This window comes from Bos taurus, chromosome 26 (genome assembly GCF_002263795.3).
Source record: "Bos taurus isolate L1 Dominette 01449 registration number 42190680 breed Hereford chromosome 26, ARS-UCD2.0, whole genome shotgun sequence".
Taxonomy (NCBI): domain Eukaryota; kingdom Metazoa; phylum Chordata; class Mammalia; order Artiodactyla; family Bovidae; genus Bos; species Bos taurus.
This window is the reverse complement of record NC_037353.1, coordinates 6,879,195-6,900,703: the sequence shown is the minus strand read 5'-3', so window position 1 is coordinate 6,900,703 and position 21,509 is coordinate 6,879,195. Positions and strand designations below refer to the sequence as shown.

At 40.4% G+C, this 21,509-nt stretch overlaps 1 protein-coding gene across 3 annotated transcripts in view; it reads left to right on the top strand.

Moving 5' to 3' along the window:
- The window catches only part of PRKG1 (protein kinase cGMP-dependent 1), a 1,418,431-nt gene extending 1,413,025 nt beyond the window's left edge, over nt 1-5,406 (top strand). For 2 of the 3 annotated variants that reach the window (XM_005225353.4, XM_059881733.1), the window contains one exon: nt 987-5,406. In XM_005225353.4, the coding sequence (XP_005225410.2) occupies nt 987-1,085 (99 nt within the window). In that variant the 3' untranslated portion in view covers nt 1,086-5,406. 3 annotated transcript variants of the gene reach the window in all.
- The last annotated feature ends 16,103 nt before the right edge of the window (nt 5,407-21,509 follow it).

Here is a 21,509-nt window from a genome sequence, read left to right as displayed (position 1 = left end):
ATTCCTGGCCAATATGGTTTCATTTATGCTCCACATACTTCCTCCTCCCCTGACCGCATAGTTCTTTAAAGTATTCCTAAGCACAGTTCTTTTCTTTTATTGTTTTATCAGGCTCTAAAAGAAAGACATTCTCTTCTAATATATCAGGTGTTTTGTTAAACTACTAGTCCACGAAGTGGACTAAGTGTTTACACTGTGTTAACCTGAAATAGATTTCAGTTGACTGCATTTATATTTGTATTCAATACAGCATCTATCTAATAAAATGTGTTCAGTCTTAACTAATAAGGAGAGGGATGTTTTGCGCTCCTGAGCTTTTCATTTATATACATCCTTTTTTCTGGGACTAATTTAAGACCGCTCGTTATACAGAAACAATTGCTGTACTTATTATTTAATTTGTATGCCTATATTTATGTTTATTCACAAAGTAAAGTACAGTTGTTAACTGCATTCATGAAGTTTTCTTTTTAAAACAAAGGCAGAATAAGAAACTTTAAGAGGAAAATAAAAGCGTAAAGTATCCTAACTTATACTCACCAGGGGTCTCCTTTTATGCAACAGTAGTATTAAATTAAATGGAGGACTATATATATATATATATATATATAATATGTATATAAATACATAATAGAATATGAAGTTCTAAATATTATAGAATATGAGAGAAATTAAAGTCTGCTTTATCAGCACTTTTATTTATGCTCTGCATATTGAACTGCCAGTAAACTTGGAAGAGTTTACAGAGATGTTTTGTAACTATTTCTTTTACTCACACAACTTATTCTTTCCTAGAGTGTAAACTCTGGAAGGGCAAAAAACTATCCCTATTTTTATTCACCACTGTAGTCCTTAATACAGAGGACAAATCCTTTGTATTTGTATTTGGCATGGTAGACATGCCAAAAATAGGCACTGAATAAGGAATGAATAAAGAATGCTTTTAAAAATCTAGCTTGGAATTCCACTAATACTCTTGTTTACAGGTTGCATCACCCACAGACACAAGCAATTTTGACAGTTTCCCTGAGGACAATGACGAACCGCCACCTGATGACAACTCAGGATGGGACATAGACTTCTAATGTATTTCTCTTACCTGCTTCTGCCTTGCTGAAGACAGCTTTTTCTAAGACACAGCTGCCAGCAAACCTGAAGGAAAGAGAGAAGCTGAGTGCTTGGGGTCACCATGATGCCTTTGATCGATGCTGCTCCAGTAACTACAGTGGCATTAGGACTTATTGCTTAGATGACAGTAGTGCTCTTTACATGTTTTCTGTTTGAACCTAAATATAGCAGTTGACATGGTGGTCCTGAAGCAAAGCCTTTCACCACTAAAGAGATGTTCTCCACTGTTGCAATGATCTTGCTTTGCTCTGATTATAATTTGAAAGACTGTAAGAAACACTTCAATCTAGTAAAAGAGTCAGTACCTTGCTAGAATTATCAAGAAGATCAAAAAATAATATATTGGGTACGATAGATTACTATGGTACAAAAACTGGACTCTTCCTTTCTTCAGGTGAGGGTTGTCGGTTCTGTTTCTGCAAGCCAGTGTATATACCGTACACAAGAGGACCACACATCTGTTGGTCACAGAGGTCATGTCAAACCAGTGCTAGAAGTTTCATGATTTTATTTCCCAGCAGTGCTGATGACGAGTCTGAATGTTACCTTTCCTTTCTGACAGATTTTAAAAATTGGTATGATAAAAGCACAACTGCTATGGATTCTGCTGAGAAATTTCATAGCAGGTACATACGTGTTTTCACAGAGGACTGAAGAAAAATCAACATGCATGATGTATCTGTTCATTTCTTTTTGATAAATTGGCATGACAGAATGGGGGAAAAAAAGCAATTCACAAACCATTTCATATTTTTTTAAATAGTGTGCTTAAAGATGGTCCTGGAAATAAATGACTAGCAGCCAATTGGCTTTTATTTGTTACCTAACACACCCTCAAACTGAGGCTTAAAATATTCCCTTTTATAAAAATAAACCCTTACGATAGGGCGGGGTGGAGAGGGATTAAGATCCATCCAAAAAAAAACCAATATAGGTGCTATGTATATCTTTCATCTGTAAATGTCAGTGTCTGAACAGACAACACAAATTCTAATCATTATATGTGTAGCCAGAGAATCAAGCATTTTCACTCAAGTTATCAAACCAAACTCCTGTCAGATTTCACTTATACAGCATAGTCTAAGGTAAAGGGAGAAAGGGGACTAAAAATGTATTTGAACTAGCTTCCTGTCTTAGGCCTGAACCAAAAAAGAAAAGAAAGCACAAAACCATTGATTCACCAGATGAGAAACCTAACTTTATGAGGTCAGGAACAAGAGAAGAACCTGGCCAGGTGTGAGATTACCTTTTTGTCCATGGCAATATGCGTCTATTAACATGTGAAAGGAGGAGGAAGGAGAGAGAGAGAAAGAGGAACCTGCTATCTTAAAAGTAAATTAGAGCTAAATAGAACAGAAGTATTACAAATCTGAAATATCATAATAGCTAGGAAAAGATTAGGTTTGAAAATAACAAACTGATTTCATGGAGAAAAGAATTGGCAAAGAGTCCTTTATCGGCAGGCCAGTTGGCAACTATTAGCTGTCCTAAGGAGCAGAGCCAACTAGCATTATAACTCCTTAGACAAATGTGTAGTTTTACAAGCTGTCATCCTGATTTGAAACTGTGTGAATATGGCATAGTAAATAGAGGTTTGCTTTTTTGTTTTAAAAACTCAATCAAATGTATACATTTCTATAAAACATATGTCCAACTAGATCATTATATAGTATTCAAGAAGGCATATATTATGATTTTTGTTTGAAGTTTTCACAACAAGACTTTACGATACATTATCAGAACAACAATCTCAGAAACATTTGGAGAACAAAAGTACTAAGGGCGTATTATATGTAATTACAATAAATTTAAAATTTTGATCTTAAGATATTATTATTCTCCTATTATTGGATTTTTCCCTCCCTTAATAATTTCTCAAAATTGTTCCTCAAGATACCTTCTTCTGCAGGTTTTAAAAAACAATATTAAACATAGCAATCTAAAATCCAGCTAGTAATGCTACTTCAGAAGTTTAATATTGCTTTTAATTGGGGCTTTTAAAAATATATAATTGCAACATTACATTCAATGTTCAGTGATTTTTTTTAAGACAGTGGTTTAGGCATGCTAAAGGTTTGCTAGAAAATGAAATTTACCTAGTCATTTTAAATAAGAGAATCTTCTCCTGCAACTTTTAAAATATCCCAGTAGCCCCAGAAATCAGCACTTACTCTGGGTTTGGAGCTATGGTTCAAGTCTAAGACAACCAATATGTTCAAGTTTTGTGGAGAAGGAAGAAGCGGCATTGAGCATAATGTAACTGTAGGTCATCTCTCCCACTTGTTATTGCATCTTTGCTCATTTCACTTGTGGCGCTGCGTTAGGCTGTCCAAAGCAATCACCAAAAATACAAGTGAACTACATCTTACAAGAGTTACTAAGAGAAAACATTCATCTAATGTTCAACAGTGAATTTTAAGGATTTAAATCCTGTCTTAATGATGACACTAGGGCTAAAATTCATGGCTGGCTTCATAAAGCACATCTCACTTGATTTCTGAATTTTTCATGCCCCTTCTCATTTCTTACAAGAACATCCAGATAAGTTAGAATAGTGGCAACTTGCTTGATCTGTTAGCTGACATTCTTGTTAATATTTCAAGTATGGAATATAAGGGCTTTCTGTGTGTCCTGGCTCACAGGAAAACTGAAAACTGCCAAGGAAAGGAACATCATTATACTTGAGATAGATTGACTACATTAGGGAAAATGATTTCTGGAAATTTGCTATGAATGATTATTTTTATGTTTCTACCTTCTTTAATATAGGAATCAGATCCACATGCCATTTAAAACAAATTTATTTTTATTATATTCTTTACAAATCATAATTTTTACCTAAAATTATGGAATATGCATGTGAAGCACACATGTATACTATATAAATTCAACTACTGAATTTTTCCTGTTTCATTTCTAAAAGACTGAACTCATGGTGAACTTAAAGAAGTCAGCTACCATGAAAATAAGGCTATTAGAACTGATTTCATACAGTAGAGATGATTTGTGCATTCTCCATAACAATGTTTTCTTTCACAATAGGACCACAGACAAATATTTATGTAAATAGATATTTTTGTGTGATATTTTGTGGTACATATAACTTTTTTTTAGTGTTTCACAGCATTATTATTTCATTTAATTTGTATGGAATAAAGTTTTTAGGTCCAAGTAGACTTGAATTAATGTCCTGATTGTCAGTATTATTGAAAATTCTGTCAACTGTACTGTTATTCATCCGTCCCATAGTTTAGAACATGACCTGGCTATCTGGCATTGTTGCAAGTGCCTTAAATTCATGGCATCCTATTAAAAAAACAAATTTGGTGTTATGCTGCATGACAAAGACAAACACACCTCAAAACGTTGTCCTTTCTTAGCTTGCTGCGTTTTACAGTTCTTTCTGCTGACAATTTATAAGCCTTTATTATATAATATTGATGAATTACAGAAATGATGAAGTTGTTCTCTTATTTCTGTTCAATGTACCAGAGCTGTGTATCTGTTAATGAGATACAGCGTCATTTCTGTGAAATGTATAAATGTATGTGCAGGTCAAATTAATATATGACATACTATCAGTCTGTATACAGGTATTCCTGTTTTGCTAAGTTGTGCAGATTCAGTTTAAAAAAAAAATTAGTGCAGTCAAGTTATGAAATCTCCTTTTTTAGATTCTGTGAAAAACCATCCAACTCAAAAGAAAAATTGGAAAATGACTGCTGACCAAGCCTCATCATGAAACCAATAATGAACAAATTGCACCACTCAACAAAACAGGATGCTTCCTCTGAGTTCTTGTATATGCAAATCACTTACAAGGCAAGTTTTCAACAGACCTAGAAAGCTAAACGTTGACCGTGTGTTGTTAGCCCTCCTCTTTATCTGCCCTTGCATCAACAGACAGAGCTCTGGGACATGACAGTGACTCAGAGGTTTGGACTTCCGAGTAAAGGGACATTTCTTGAAGCATCATCTATCAAATTTATTTCAGTGTATGATGTTTTTACAACTGGTCGGTTCTTTTGTATTCTTACAGCTATGGTTATTTGATTGTCCTCTTACAATTTGTTCTACATGAAAGAGTCCTTTGTTAGTCAGAATGCAACAACTGTCATCCGGTGGTCACTGACCACTTGCACTCTTTTGATGTAGATTAAAAACTTTTTCATAAACTTAACCTGCTTTGATTTGCTCTGTATTTTTCCTGCAGCTGTAATTGCCGAGTGCCTGTTGTATACTTTATAGAGTTGAAATAAAAAAATAATTACTTTTGAACTTAGTTGATGTTTAATTTCAGACAAGATTCCAAGGGCAGAATTGGTGTATTAAAACTGAAATACCATGTAGTGCTTTTGTTTCCCTATAACATTGTAGAAATACTTATAAATCAAATGTCCCTCAAAAAGTGATATATTATTTATTGTTTAGTTGCTAAGTTGTGTCCAACTCTTTGGCGACTCCATGGACTGTAGCCTGCCAGGCTCCCCTGTCCATGGGATTTTCCAGGCAAGAACACTGGAGTGAATTGCCATTTCCTTCTCCAGGGGATCTTCCCAACCCAGGGATTGAACCCACATCTCCTGCATTGCAGGCAGATTCTGTACCACTGAGACACCAGGGAAGCCTGATCTAGTACAAAAGTAATCCAACAAATCTGCTTAAAGAATTCAACAAGGTTAACATTAGGCCATCCAGTGTCACACTTAGCAGTTTTCTGTACACAACTACCACACCACCACCATCACCACTACTTACCTACACTCCTTTTGGGGCTACCCCCACTCAAATTCTTGAACTAGACTGAGTGCATGCATGCTAAGTTGCTTTAGGAGTCTCCAACTCTTTGTGACCCTATGGACTGTAGCCTGCCAGGCTCTTCTGTCCATGGAATTCTCCAGGCAAGAATACTGGACTGGGTTGGCATGCCCTCATCCAGGGTTTCTTCCTGACCCAGGGATCAAACCTGCTACTCTTATGTCTCCTGCATTGCCAGGCGAGTTCTTTAGCACTAACACCACCTGAGAAGCTTGAACTAGGCACACAATCAAAGAAGCAATATATAAGAATAGAAGACATGCTAGGAGGGAATTATTTAATATGAAAAGTCACCTCATGAGTCTTTGTCTAAGGTTTGTTCACCTGATCCCTCTGTTAAAGTTTACATGCATACAGATTTAAAGAAAAATATGATCAAAAAGTCAACTTCTCAAAGCTCTGTTGAACCTTCTTGCTACATTACTTGAATGATACACAAATTAAAACTGGTTGGAACATAAAGTTTCACAAACTGCCTTTGGCTTGTTGACATCATATTATCAGACGGTGAATTGAAACCCCTTTGTAATGAAAACTAGAAATTTAGCTTTCTTAGGCTCTCCCCAGGGGAAAAAAAAAAAAAAAGTGTGTCACTATTCATTCAATAATTTCATTTTATTCTACAAACAGAACTGAACTATAAGTTTTTAGTATTCATCATTTTTAAGTTCTATTATTTTCATATACTTTTCTAAGAATGATCTTCTTTGACCCCAGAAAATTATTTTCTTTGTACTAATCACACAGTTTTTGCAGAGGCACACAGATCAATCCTCATGATTATTCACGGAATTAAAGAAGAGGATGTTGCATCCATGCCACTGTCACATCCTGTATGTTAATTGCAATTGAAACAAACAACTGAACACTTATTTGATACAATAAGAATCAATACGAAATTTGAGATGAGTGAATTATTAGTGTGATCATCCAAGATGATCATGTTATGTTTGCAGACCTACCCTAACATGCACAATTATAACCCTGAATGTGTTACGTACATAATATATAGTCACAATGCTTATATTCTTTTCCAAGAGTTCTATTCACAGTTTTCTTCTGTATTCCATATTTCTCCTAATTCAAAAGCACTCTAAATTGATAAAATAGTAGTGTTTACCTCTGGCAATTTTTTCTCACCCAAGATGAGTGTATGAAGCAAAAGACAAATCCATCATATGCCAATATGCAAAGACAAACAGGTTAAGTCTCAGACTCATGGAAAAAAAAAAAAGAGGAAAAAAAGGAAAAGACCAAGGTACCCCTATAAGCCACAAAGTCTGGTCACAGAGTTCATAAAAATTAATACACAGGCTGATGATATATATTCCAGGACAATGTTTTCCAAACATCAATGTCATAAAAATATCTGTAGGAAATATGGCAAAAAAACATAAATTGCCTGTGACCGGCACCAAGGCGCAGGCGGCTGCCACGGGCGCGCTAAACCGCGGCCGAGAGGAGCTACCCCACTTCCGAGGTCAGGGGCAGAAGCCCGGAGGACCGCATGCCCGAACGGCGTTGGCCAAGAGGAGCTACCCCACGTCCGAGGTCGGGGCGGGGGGCCGAGAGGAGATATCCAGCGTCCGAGGTCAGGGGCGGCGACGAGAGGCGTTACCCCGCATCTGAGGTCAGGGGTGGCAGCCAGAAGGAGCTACCCCACGCCGTGGCTGTGCAGGCACAGGAGGGCCTAGAGGAGCTATCCCACGTTGAAGGACAGGAAGGGCGGCGGTGAGGAGATACCCCTCGTCCAAGGTAAGGAGCAGTGGCTGCACTTTGCTGGAGCAGCCGTGAAGAGATACCCCACGCCCAAGGTAAGAGAAACCCAAGTAAGATGGTAGGTGTTGCAAGAGGGCATCAGAGGGCAGACACACTGAAACCATACTCACAGAAAACTAGTCAATCTAATCACACTAGGACCACAGCCTTGTCTAACTCAATGAAACTAAGCCATGCCCATGGGGCAACCCAAGACAGGTGGGTCATGGTGGAGAGATCTGACAGAATGTGGTCCACTGGAGAAGGGAATGGCAAACCACTTCAGTATTCTTGCCTTGAGAACCCCATGAACAGTATGAAAAGGCAAAATGATAGGAGACTGAAAGAGGAACTCCCCAGGTCAGTAGGTGCCCAATATGCTGCTGGAGATCAGTGGAGAAATAACTCCAGAAAGAATGAAGGGATGGAGCCAAAGCAAAAACAATACCCAGCTGTGGATGTGACTGGTGATAGAAGCAAGGTCCGATGCTGTAAAGAGCAATATTGCATGGGAACCTGGAATGTCAGGTCCATGAATCAAGGCAAATTGGAAGTGGTCAAACAAGAGATGGCAAGAGTGAATGTTGACATTCTAGGAATCAGCAGACTAAAATGGACTGGAATGGGTGAATTTAACTCAGATGACCATTATATCTACTACTCTGGGCAGGAGTCCCTCAGAAGAAATGGAGTAGCCATCATGGTCAACAAAAGAATCCAAAATGCAGTACTTGGATGCAATCTCAAAAACGACAGAATGATCTCTTTCATTTCCAAGGCAAACCATTCAATATCACAGTAATCCAAGTCTATGCCCCAACCAGTAACGCTGAAGAAGCTGAAGTTGAACGGTTCTATGAAGACCTACAAGACCTTTTAGCACTAACACCCAAAAAAGATGTCCTTTTCATTCTAGGGGACTGGAATGCAAAAATAGGAAGTCAAGAAACACCTGAAGTAACAGGCAAATTTGGCCTTGGAATACGGAATGAAGCAGGGCAAAGACCAATAGAGTTTTGCCAAGAAAATGCACTGGTCATAATAAACACCCTCGTCCAACAACACAAGAGAAGACTCTATACATGGACATCACCAGATGGTCAACACCGAAATCAGATTGATTATATTCTTTGCAGCCAAAGATGGAGAAGCTCTATACAGTCAGCAAAAACAAAACCAGGAGCTGACTGTGGCTCAGACCATGAACTCCTTATTGCCAAATTCAGACTTAAATTGAAGAAAGTAGGGAAAACCACTAGACCATTCAGGTATGACCTAAATCAAATCCCTTATGATTATACAGGGGAAGTGAGAAATAGATTTAAGGGCCTAGATCTGATAGAGTGCCTGATGAGCTATGGAATGAGGTTCGTGACATTGTACAGGAGACAGGGATCAAGACCATCCCCATGGAAAAGAAATGCAAAAAAGCAAAATGGCTGTCTGGGGAGGCCTTACAAATAGCTGTGAAAAGAAGAAAAGCGAAAAGCAAAGGAGAAAAGGAAAGATATAAACATCTGAATGCAGAGTTCCAAAGAATAACAAGAAGAGATAAGAAAGCCTTCTTCAGCGATCAATGCAAAGAAATAGAGGAAAACAACAGAATGGAAAAGACTAGAGATCTCTTAAGGAAAATTAGAGATACCAAGGGAACATTTCATGCAAAGATGGGCTTGATAAAGGACAGAAATGGTATGGACCTAACAGAAGCAAAAGATATTAAGCAGAGATGGTAAGAATACACAGAAGAACTGTAAAAAAAAGATCGTCATGACCCAGATAATCACAATGATGTGATCACTGACTTAGAGCCAGACATCCTGGAATGTGAAGTCAAGTGGGCCTTAGAAAGTATCACTACGAACAATGCTAGTGGAGGTGATGGAATTCCAGTTGAGCTATTCCAAATCCTGAAAGATGATGCTGTGAACGTGCTGCACTCAATATGCCAGCAAATTTGGAAAACTCAGCAGTGGCCACACGACTGGAAAAGGTCAGTTTTCATTCCAATCCCAAAGAAAGGTAATGCCAAAGAATGCTCAAACTACCACACAATTGCACTCATCTCACACACTAGTAAAGCAATGCTCAAAATTCTCCAAGCCAGGCTTCAGCAATATGTGAACCGTGAACTTCCTGATGTTCAAGCTGGTTTTAGAAAAGGCAGAGGAACCAGAGATCAAATTGCCAACATCCGCTGGATCATGGAAAAAGCAAGAGAGTTCCAGAAAAACATCTATTTCTGCTTTATTGACTATGCCAAAGCCTTTGACTGTGTGGATCACAATAAACTGTGGAAAATTCTGAAAGAGATGGGAATACCAGACCACCTGATCTGCCTCTTGGGAAATTTGTATGCAGGTCAGGAAGCAACAGTTAGAACTGGACATGGACCAACAGACTGGTTCCAAATAGGAAAAGGAGTATGTCAAGGCTGTATATTGTCACCCTGTTTATTTAACTTATATGCAGAGTACATCATGAGAAACGCTGGACTGGAAGAAACACAAGCTGGAATCAAGATTGCCAGGAGAAATATCAATAACCTCAGATATGCAGATGACACCACCCTTATGGCAGAAAGTGAAGAGGAACTCAAAAGCCTCTTGATGAAAGTGAAAGTGGAGAGTGAAAAAGTTGGCTTAAAGCTCAACATTCAGAAAATGAAGATCATGGCATTTGGTCCCATCACTTCATGGGAAATAGATAGGGAAACAGTGGAAACAGTGTCAGACTTTATTTTTGGGGGCTCCAAAATCACTGCAGATGGTGACTGCAGCCATGAAATTAAAAGCTGCTTACTCCTTGGAAGGAAAGTTATGACCAACCTAGATAGCATATTCAAAAGCAGAGACATTACTTTGCCAACAAAGGTTCGTGTAGTCAAGGCTATGGTTTTTCCTGTGGTCATGTATGGATGTGAGAGTTGGACTGTGAAGAATGCTGAGCGCTGAAGAATTGATACTTTTGAACTGTGGTGTTTAGAAGACTCTTGAGAGTCCCTTGGACTGCAAGGAGATCCAACCAGTCCATTCTGAAGGAGATCAGCCCTGGGATTTCTTTGGGAGGAATGATGCTAAAGCTGAAACTCCAGTACTTTGGCCACCTCATGAGAAGAGTTGACTCATTGGAAAAGACTCTGATTCTGGGAGGGATTGGGGGCAAGAGGAGAAGGATACGACAGAGGATGAGATGGCTGGATGGCATCACTGACTCGATGGACGTGAGTCTGAGTGAACTCCGGGAGTTGGTGATGGACAGGGAGGCCTAGCGTGCTGCGATTCATGGGGTCGCAAAGAGTCAGACACGACTGAGTGACTGATCTGAGCTGATCTGCCAGCATTATCCAGTTATTTTGAGGTGCAGTCCAGTAATCTTAATTTATAACAAGCTTCTACCTTAGTTTATTCAGATGAAAACATTTATAGGCATTTATAGAAGAAATGTAGGAAAATATGGCCATGGGAATGATCAAGGAGGAAAGGAAAAATTAACAAAGTGTCATTGAAGTTTAAAGCCTACTAAATACCCTCAAAAATGTTTAATAATATTTATATTCTACCTATATAGATGTCCTTTGCATTTTCCATATTCAAATAGTATATTACTAATAAATTATTTTTGTAATGGAATAATACACATCTTTTGCGTGCGTGTGTTGTTAAGCACTTCTATTGGAATACAACTGATTTACAATTTTGAGTTAGTTTCTGCTGTACAACGTCAATCAGCCCTGTGTGTGTTTGTGTGTGTGTATGTGTGTGTGTGTTTGTGTGTGTATCCCCTTCCTCTTTAGTCTCCCTCCTGCCCCCTCATTCCATCCCTCTAGGTCATCACAGAGCACTGAGCTGAGCTCCCTGTGCTATAAAGCAGCTTCCTGCTAGCTAGCTATTTTACACATGGCAGTGTATATATTGGAGAAGGCAATGGCAACCCACTCCAGTATTCTTGCCTGGAGAATCCAGGGACAGGGGAACCTGGTGGGCTGCTGTCTATGGGGTCACACAAAGTCAGACCCAACTGAAGCGACTTAGCAGCAGTAGCAGCAGCAGCAGTAGCAGCAGCAGTGTATATATGTTAATGCTACTCTCTCAGTTCACCCCCCACTCCTTCCCACTCTGTGTTCACAAGTCCATTCTCTATGTCTGCACCTCCATTCTTGCCCTCCAAATGGGTTCATCAGTACCATTGTTTTAGAGTCCACGTGTGTGTGTGTGTGTTAATACACGATATTTTTTTTCTGACTTAATTCACTCTGTATTACAGACTCTAAGTTCATTCACATCACTACAGCTGACTCAATTTCATTCCTTTTTATGGCTAACAACTCCATTTTGCATATGCACCACATCTTCTTTATTCATTCATCTGCTGATGGACATCCAGGTAGCACCCATGTCCTGGCTATTGTAAATAATGCTTCCGTGAACATTGGGGTACATATGTCTTTTTGAATTATCGTTTTCTCAGGGTGTATGCGGAGAAGGTGATGGCACCCCACTCCAGTACTCTTGCCTGGAAAATCCCATGGATGGAGGAGCCTGGTGGGCTACAGTCCACGGGGTCGCTAAGAGTCGGACACGACTGAGCAGCTTCACTTTCACTTTTCACTTTCATGCATTGGAGAAGGAAATGGCAACCCACTCCAGTGTTCTTGCCTGGAGAATCCCAGGGACGGGGGAGCCTGGTAGGCGACTGTCTATGGGGTCGCACAGAGTCGGACACGACTGAAGCGACTTAGCAGCAGTAGCAGCAGGGTGTATGCCCAGTAGTGGGATGCTGGGTCATATGGGAATTCTATATCTAGTTTTTAAAGGAAACTTGCTTATTGTTAGAGAAATGTAAATCAAAACTACAAAGTACCACTTCACACTGGCCAGAAAGGCCATTATCAAAAAATCTACAAACAAATGCTAGAAAGGGTGTAGAGAAAAGGAAACCTTACACTGTTTGTGGGAATGTAAACTGGTAGAGTCAATGTGGAGATCAGTACATCCATATCTTGATTTAAAAAACCAAAAGATGAATTTACACCACTTCTGGTTTTTGGTATACCAGGGTAGGATGAAAAGTGAAAGTGTCAGTGGTTCAGTCATGTCCAACTCTTTGCGACCCCATGGACTGCAGTATGCCAGGCTTCCCTGTCCGTGGAATTCTCCAGGCAAGAATACTGCAGTGGGTAGCCATTTCCTTCTCTAAGGAAATCTTCCTAACCCAGGCATCAGACCCAGGTCTCCTGCATTGCAGGGGAATTCTGAGCCACTAGGAAAACCCCCCAGGACAGGATACTAGGAGTTTAATTTGCATGATGGATCTTAGTCCTCTAGGGAGAAATGATAATAGAGACATCAGCAGGATTTTGACTTCAGTTCGCCAATCTCCTGTATCCTCCCTGAGGAATTCCTTGCCTCAGGGAAGGCAGGGTTAGCCCTTTGGCTTGCTTTGGGCATTTAAAAGGGGAGCCTGTCACTCTAAGCTCCCTGGGTAGCTCAGAGGGTAAAGAATCTGCTTGCAATGCAGGAGACTGGGGTTCCATCCCTGAGTTGGGAAGATCCTCTGGAGAAGGAAATGGCAACCCACTCCAGTATTCTTACCTGGGAAAACTCATGCAAGATGGATCACAATCCCAATCGCCAGACAGAGGAGTCTGGCAGGCTAAGGTCTATGGGATCACAAAGAGTCAGATGCGACTAAGCAGCTAACACACACATTACTCTAAGCAGGAATGTTAAAAGCCAATTCTTGCTTCAGTACATCCTCCCTTCCCTCTATAGCTGCAATGGGCAATTCTCCATCTATGGCTGATGTATCAGCTTTAGAAGCAGAGTGAGGACTGCAATCAAGAAAAGCAGAGCTCCTACCAATCCACAAAGGTTTTATGGTGGAATATATTGTTGTTTGGAAACACTAAGATTTGATTTAACCTATTTTATGATCATAACCTTGCCCATTCTTGTTGATACAGCTAGCAAGCACAGAATAAAGTCAAGGCTGATTAGACTCAGTGTGGGAATTCAGCAATGTGAATAACCCACTCTCAGGTAGAAGATACCAGAATATGTCATTAAACCCTGAATGAGGGGGCAGTAAAGACTTGATAGAATTCACTCAAATTTCTAGTCCTTTGTTATAATGAAGATAGTTGTGCCAAACATACATCTTAACAGGGTAATGATGGAAATATGTTTAGAACCCAGACCACCTAAAGTTGGTGCAGCAAGTTACTTGGGCCACTTGGGGGCAAGAAGCATGAGGGCTAGTGGCCAGAGAAGCCAAGAGTCCTAGCAGAAATCACATAAGTCACAGGCCTGGGAAATTTACAGTTCCTAGGGAGAGCGTGATTCCTCAAGATTTTTTTCAGAAGAGATGAAAGCCTGAAGATTTTAGTAATAAATGGTTGGAAAAGGAAGAAAACACTACCTTAACTATAATTATGATGTCATAGATATAACTCCTTGCTAGGTTATAAGTGCCGCAAATTGCTTCTTAAAATGGTGTGAATTACTGGGGACTTGATTTTCTTATCCAAATGAGGATTACTAAAGTTCCTTTAGTAATAAAATTCTGAAAATTTAAGTTTCTTTTACTTTTTTGAACATACTTTTCCGTATTTTTCAAAAGCAGAGTTTGGCACACTACAGCCCACGGGCCAAATCCACTTCAACCCCCAGTCTATTTTTGTAAATAAAGTTTTATTGGAACAAAGTCAATACATATTGTCTAAAGCTGCTTTCACACCACAACAGCATGTGGGCTGAATAGTGAGAAAGAAGCAATATGGCAACGAAAGTCTAAAATATTCACTGTCTAGACTTTTCTAGAAAAGTCTACCAAACCCTATTCAAAAGAAAGAGCTTACAACAGACCGGTGATTTTCAAACTGAGTTTTCCATAGAACCTCAGGATATGGAAGTAATATATTAGAGTTCACCAGAATGGAATAGGTAGAGAAAAACAGTCGACTCTTGAACAGCACAGGGGTTATGAGCACAACCTCTGTGCAGTAGACCAGCTTGCAACCTTACAGTCAGCCCTCTGTATCTACAGTTCTACATACAACTGACTGTGGATTGTGTAGCACTGTAGTATGTATTTAGTGGAAAACTTCATATAAGTAGATGGACACATGAAGTCTCCATTGAACGTGTGTTAAAGGAAGGGGATGTGCAATGAGTATGCTTCCCAAGCTCCAGAATTTCTTTATTGTTTTTAATATATTTTTAATTGGAATATAATTATTTCACAAAATTGTGTTAGTTTCTGCTGCACAACCACATGAATGAGCTGTAAGTATGCATATATCCCTTCCCTCTTGAGACTCCTTCCTATCCACCTCCCACTCCAGATTTCTGAGTTGATCAGAGGAATTCTGATATCTGTTTTACATATTGGGGATGTATGTGGCATTTCATTTTGAAGAAACTATTCTATTGTTTATTTTTAATGTCTCAAAAACCACTGAACTAGATTGAATTTGGGGTTCTTTTCATGTTCAAGTTTCCAGGTATGTGGTAGCTCATTTCTTAGGAGAAAAATTAATTTCAAAGATCCATAGGGATCAAAGTTAAGATAATAGTTTTATCTGGAGAAGTATAGACTGAAAGGGAGCAAGAGGGTCTCTTGTAGGGTGCTGGTCATTTAATTTCTTGATCTGAATGGAGACAGGGGTGTGTTTCTTTGTGAACACTCATGAAATTGTATGTTTGTGTGTTTTACCTGAATTAAGTTTGCTTAAAAAGAATTGAAACATATAACAAAATAAAAGGATATGTATGCTAAAAGTTTTGAGCTTCATACTGCTTTTCTCTGTGTCTGAGTTCAAGGGAACGTTACTACTTAGCTCTTACTCCTCGTGTGTAAAATTAATTTTCTCATGTGTAAAAATAACATATATATATATTTTTATTTATTTATTTATTTTTTAATCTCCACTCCTTTACTCCTTACCTCCTTCCAATCTATTCATATTCAGGGCCAATGCTTTTTAAATGCCCATTTTATCTTGGCATTCCTAGCTCCCTTCAACAGGTCCTGATGCCCTAAGGATGCAATCAAACCCATTTAAGAAGTTAGCTCCCCATGCTCCCAACCGTGTGCTGGGCTTCCAGGCTTTCTAGTCACATATAGAACTTTGTATTCCTTTCTATCTTTCCACTTTTCAATGACCAACTCAAGTTGTTCTGATGTCAGCACAGGCATAACTACCTTCAGAAAACTCCCTCTCACACTACTTTCTCTGTTTAAATGCACTGGTTCAAAGTTTAGGTACAAAAACAACAACAACCAAAAAAAAAACGTTTGAATGACTGGAGAACGACTCTGTGAAAGCCTAACAATTTGTTCTTTGGCTGGGAGACGTGATGGAAACTGTGTCGTCTTGAGAATAAGGGGAAGCAGCTAGAAAAACAGTAATGTTACAGGAGTAATAGAAGGACTCTTTGGAGATAAGGTTATCATAAAGCATAGAACAAATTTGGGCATACTTCACTTCAAAATATTTGATATGTGAAAAGATTAGCTTTACCCAAAGACAATTTAAGACTTGTTTATTTGTATTACAACAAGATGATTTTCTTTTCGACTTAAAATGACACATGGAAAGAGGTGGCCAAGATGATAAAGTAGGAAGACCGTCAGCTCACCAACTTCACAGACACATCAAAATTACAAGTCTTTATAGAGCACCTAATTTTTAACTGGAAAATAATTGCTTTACAATGATGTGTTGCTTTCTGCCATACAACAATGTAAATCAGCTATATACATATATCCCTTCCCTCTTGAGGCTCTCTCCTAACCCCCATCTCGTCCCTCTAGATCATCACAGAATTTCGAGCTGAGTTCCTTGTGCTACACAGCTGCTTCCCACTAGCTATCTATTAATATTTTGCATATAATAGTGTATATGTCAGTGTTACTGTCTCAATTTGTGCCTCCCTTTCCTTCTTCCGAAATGGCAACCAACTCCAGTGTTCTTGCCTGGAGAATCCCAGGGACGGGGGAGCCTAGTGGGCTGCTGTCTATGGGGTCGCACAGAGTCGGACACGACTGAAGTGACTTAGCATTAGCATTAGCATTCCTTCTTCCATCATGTCCACAAGTCCATTCCTTATCTTGCAGAGCAACTATTGATGAGAAAGACCTAAAGACTGAAAGAAAATATCTTCAATGACTAAAGATATAAAGAAGGATCCACAGGGAAATGGGTAGGAGGGGTAGAAATGTTGTATAGTTAAGACCCAGAGTCCTGGAGGGGGTAACCCAAAACCAGGATGATTATTAACATTATAGAGGTTCTCCCTAAGGAGTGAGGGATCCCAGCCCCACATCAGGATCATCAGCCCGGGGGTTTGGCCCTGGGAAGATTTGCCCCTAGAATATTTGGCTTTGAAGGCCAGTGGAAATTATATTTTGGAGAGCCAGAAGGCTATAGGAAATAGAGACTCTGTTCTAAAAAAAAGCCCACACAATCTCACATGTTTTGAGACCCAGAGTAGAAGCAGCAATTTGAAAGAAGCCTGAGTCAACCCCACCTGCTGATCTTGGAAAGTTCCTCTGCCCCCACCAGAGAGGCAGGAGGCAACTGGAACTCATGCTGGGGAAATTAACACTGGCGGCAATCATTTTGGGGCGCTCATACTATCACAAGGACACTGATGCTGACAGGTGCCATTTTGGATTTCTCCCTCTACCTTGTTAGGACCAGAACCTGGCCCTGTCTACTGGCACTAGTCCTGGAATCCTCCAGGGATCCTGACCCCATCTACCAACAAGCCAACACTAGATCCAGGACCTTTAGCCCCACAGTCACCCTATAATCCAGCCCCACCCTGTAGCAGAGAGAAGCCTCTGAACAAGGCAGGGCCTAGAAACCAGTCAGACTGGGGGCCAGCTACACTTTTCAGACTATCCAACAAAAATCAGCCTTCCACAATAGAAGGGCCCTCATAGCCCCCACACTCAGGGACCACCAGAAACTGGTGGGAAAATATTTGTCCATCCCAGCAACAAAGAAGTTCTGGGATGCCCCATCATCCCATCCCAGAAGTGCTGGGAACTGGAACAGTGAAGAAAACCCAGTGCAGGAGACTCAAGCAGAAAGCTCCCGTGGCTCAGCCTCAGATTCCAGAAGACCTCCCGTTAAGGTAGGAGGTCCTCCCTCCAATGGATGGAGGAACATGCCTAACAAAATCTTAATTCCTTTACAATCTCTCGTTTCTTGTTTCCTTGAACCCCCCATGAACAGGTGGGCGGCAGTGGGCGCAATTTGAGGGACTCTGGAGAAGCTACCTGAAAGGTCTAGTGGTTTTCCCTACTTTCTTCAATTTAAGTCTGAATTTGGCAATAAGGAGTTCATGATCTGAGCCACAGTCAGCTCCTGGTCGTGTTTTTGTTGACTGTATAGAGCTTCTCCATCTTTGGCTGCAAAGAATATAATCAATCTGATCTTGCTGTTGACCATCTGGTTGATGTCCATGTGTAGAGTCTTCTCTTGTGTTGTGGGAAGAGGGTGTTTGCTATGACCAGTGCATTTTCTTGGCAAAACTCTATTAGTCTTTGCCCTGCTTCATTCTGTATTCCAAGGCCAAATTTGCCTGTTACTCCAGGTGTTTCTTGACTTCTTACTTTTGCATTCCAGTCCCCTATAATGAAAAGGACATATGTTTTGGGTGTTAGTGCTAAAAGGTCTTCTAGGTCTTCAAAGAACTGTTCAACTTCAGCTTCTTCAGCGTTACTGGTTGAGGCCTTGGATCACCGTGATATTGAATGGTTTCCTTGGAAACAAACAGAGATCATTCTGTCGTTTTTGAGATTGCATCCAAGTACTGCATTTCAGACTCTTTTGTTGACCATGATGGCTACTCCATTTCTTCTGAGGGATTCCTGCCGAGAGTAGTAGATATAATGGTCATCTGAGTTAAATTCACCCATTCCAGTCCATTTTAGTTCACTGATTCCTAGAATGTCAACATTCACTCTTGCCATCTCTTGTTTGACCACTTTCAATTTGCCTTGATTTATAGACCTGACATTCCAGGTTCCTATGCAATATTGCTCTTTACAGCATCGGACCTTGCTTCTATCACCAGTCACATCCACAGCTGGGTATTGTTTTTGCTTTGGCTCCATCCCTTCATTCTTTCTGGAGTTATTTCTCCACTCATCTCCAGTAGCACATTGGACACCTACTGACCATCCCCATGGAAAAGAAATACAAAAAAGCAAATTGGCTGTCTGGGGAGGCCTTACAAATAGCTGTGAAAAGAAGAGATACAAAAAGCAAAGGAGAAAAGGAAAGATATAAGCATCTGAATGCAGAGTTCCAATGAATAGCAAGAAGAGATAAGACAGCCTTCTTCAGCGATTAATGCAAAGAAATAGAGGAAAACAATAGAATGGGAAAGACTAGAGATCTCTTCAAGAAAATTAGAGATACCAAAGGAACATTTCATGCAAAGAAGGGCTTGATAAAGGAGAGAAATGGTTTGGACCTAACAGAAGCAGAAAATATTAAGAAGAGATGGCAAGAATACACAGAAAACTGTACAAAAAAAATCTTCATGACCCAGATAATCACGATGGTGTGATCACTCATCTAGAGCCAGACATCCTGGAATGTGAAGTCAAGTGGGCCTTAGAAATCATCACTATGAACAAAGCTAGTGGAGGTGATGGAATTCCAGTTGAGCTATTCCAAATCCTGAAAGATGATGATGTTGCAGTGCTGCACTCAATATGCAAGCAAATTTGGAAAACTCAGCAGTGGCCACAGGACTGGAAAAGGTCAGTTTTCATTCCAATCCCAAAGAAAGGCAATGCCAAAGAATGCTCAAACTACCGCACAATTGCACTCATCTCACACGCTAGTAAAGTAATGCTCAAAATTCTCCAAGGCAGGCTGGTTTTAGAAAAGGCAGAAGAACCAGAGATCAAATTGCCAACATCCGCTGGATCATGGAAAAAGCAAGAGAGTTCCAGAAAAACATCTATTTCTGCTTTATTGACTATGCCAAAGCCTTTGACTGTGTGGATCACAATAAACTGTGGAAAATTCTGAAAGAGATGGGAATACCAGACCACCTGACCTGCCTCTTGAGAAACCTATATGCAGGTCAGGAAGCAACAGTTAGAACTGGACATGGAACAACAGACTGGTTCCAAATAGGAAAAGGAGTATGTCAAGGCTGTATCTTGTCACCCTGCTTATTTAACTTATATACAGAGTACATCATGAGAAACGCTGGGCTGGAAGAAGCACAAGCTGGAATCAAGACTGCTGGGAAATATATCAATAACCTCAGATATGCAGAACGAAACAACCCTTATGGCAGAAAGTGAAGAGGAACTAAAAAGCCTCTTGATGAAAGTAAGAGAGGCGAATGAAAAAGTTTGCTTAAAGCTCAGCATTCAGAAAATGAAGATCATGGCATCTGGTCACATCACTTCATGGCAAATAGACGGGAAAACAATGGAAACAATAAGAGACTTTATTTTCTTGGGCTCCAAAATCACTGCAGATGGTGATTGCAGCCATGAAATTAAAAGACGCTTATTCCTTGGAAGGAAAGTTATGACCAACCTAGATGACATATCCAAAAGCAGAGACATTACTTTGCCAACAAAGGTCCCTCTAGTCAAGGCTCTGGTTTTTCCTGTGGTCATGTATGGATGTTGGACTGTGAAGAAGGCTGAGCACCGAAGAATTGATGCTTTTGAACTGTGGTGTTGGAGAAGACTCTTGAGAGTCCCTTGGACTGCAAGGAGATCCAACCAGTCCATTCTGAAGGAGATCAGCCCTGGGATTTTTTTGGAAGGAATGATGCTAAAGCTGAAACTCTAGTACTTTGGCCACCTTATGCAAAGAGTTGACTCATTGGAAAAGACTCTGATGCTGGGAGGGATTGGGGGCAGGAGGAGAAGGGGAGGACAGAAAATAAGATGGCTGGATGGCATCCCTGACTCGATGGACATGAGTCTGAGTGAACTCCAGGAGTTGGTGATGGACAGGGAGGCCTGGCGTGCTGCGATTCATGGGGTCGCAAAGAGTCAGACATGACTGAGCAATTGAACTGAACTGAACTGGAGAAGCTACTCTTCGGTATGTCCCAAAGGCACTATCTGCTGGGTCCCAGTAGTTATTACCCAAGCCGGTGGGGGTTCTTCTGTCCTTACTCTTCTCTGTACCAAGAATCAGACCAATGAAAACTGTGAGCACAGGTCAGGAATTTAGCAGATTTTCTGGCAGGCTATGAAGGGAATTCCTTGGCCCGTTTTTCCCACTGATTTTTCCTCCTGTCCTTCAGCTTTATCCCAGGACTCAAGCCAGCCAAAAAGAGGTGGATTTGTTAGGATTCAGAGAGAAGCCATGCTTTAGGGTGTGGGCCATTGCCAAGGGCAAGGGCTAGGGCCCTGGAATTTGGCCTGGCTAGGTTTTGTGAGGGTTAATTCATATGCTAATGAGTGGGAGGATCATCCCAGCCATTGGGGAACCGCGGACTCCTCCATCTTTTGACAGTGCTTTAGAGCTGTCCTGCCACCTCTAGGTGTCTGTTGGCTTATAGATTAGGGATTAAGGTTTACTTGAATTTGACTTGTCATCTTGGATCCAATTGCTTTTAATTGGTTTACGTTATGCCCTTGTGCTATGTCATTCTTTCAAAGGTTGTGCTCTGCCCCCTTCCCTCCTGTTCAATGCTCCTTCCCTCAGCCCCATCCCGGCCCACAGTGTTGCCTCTACAATCTTCTGGAGAGGCAACCAGAAAATAGCTGGCCTTGGGAGGGAAATACTGTATAATATTTAACCC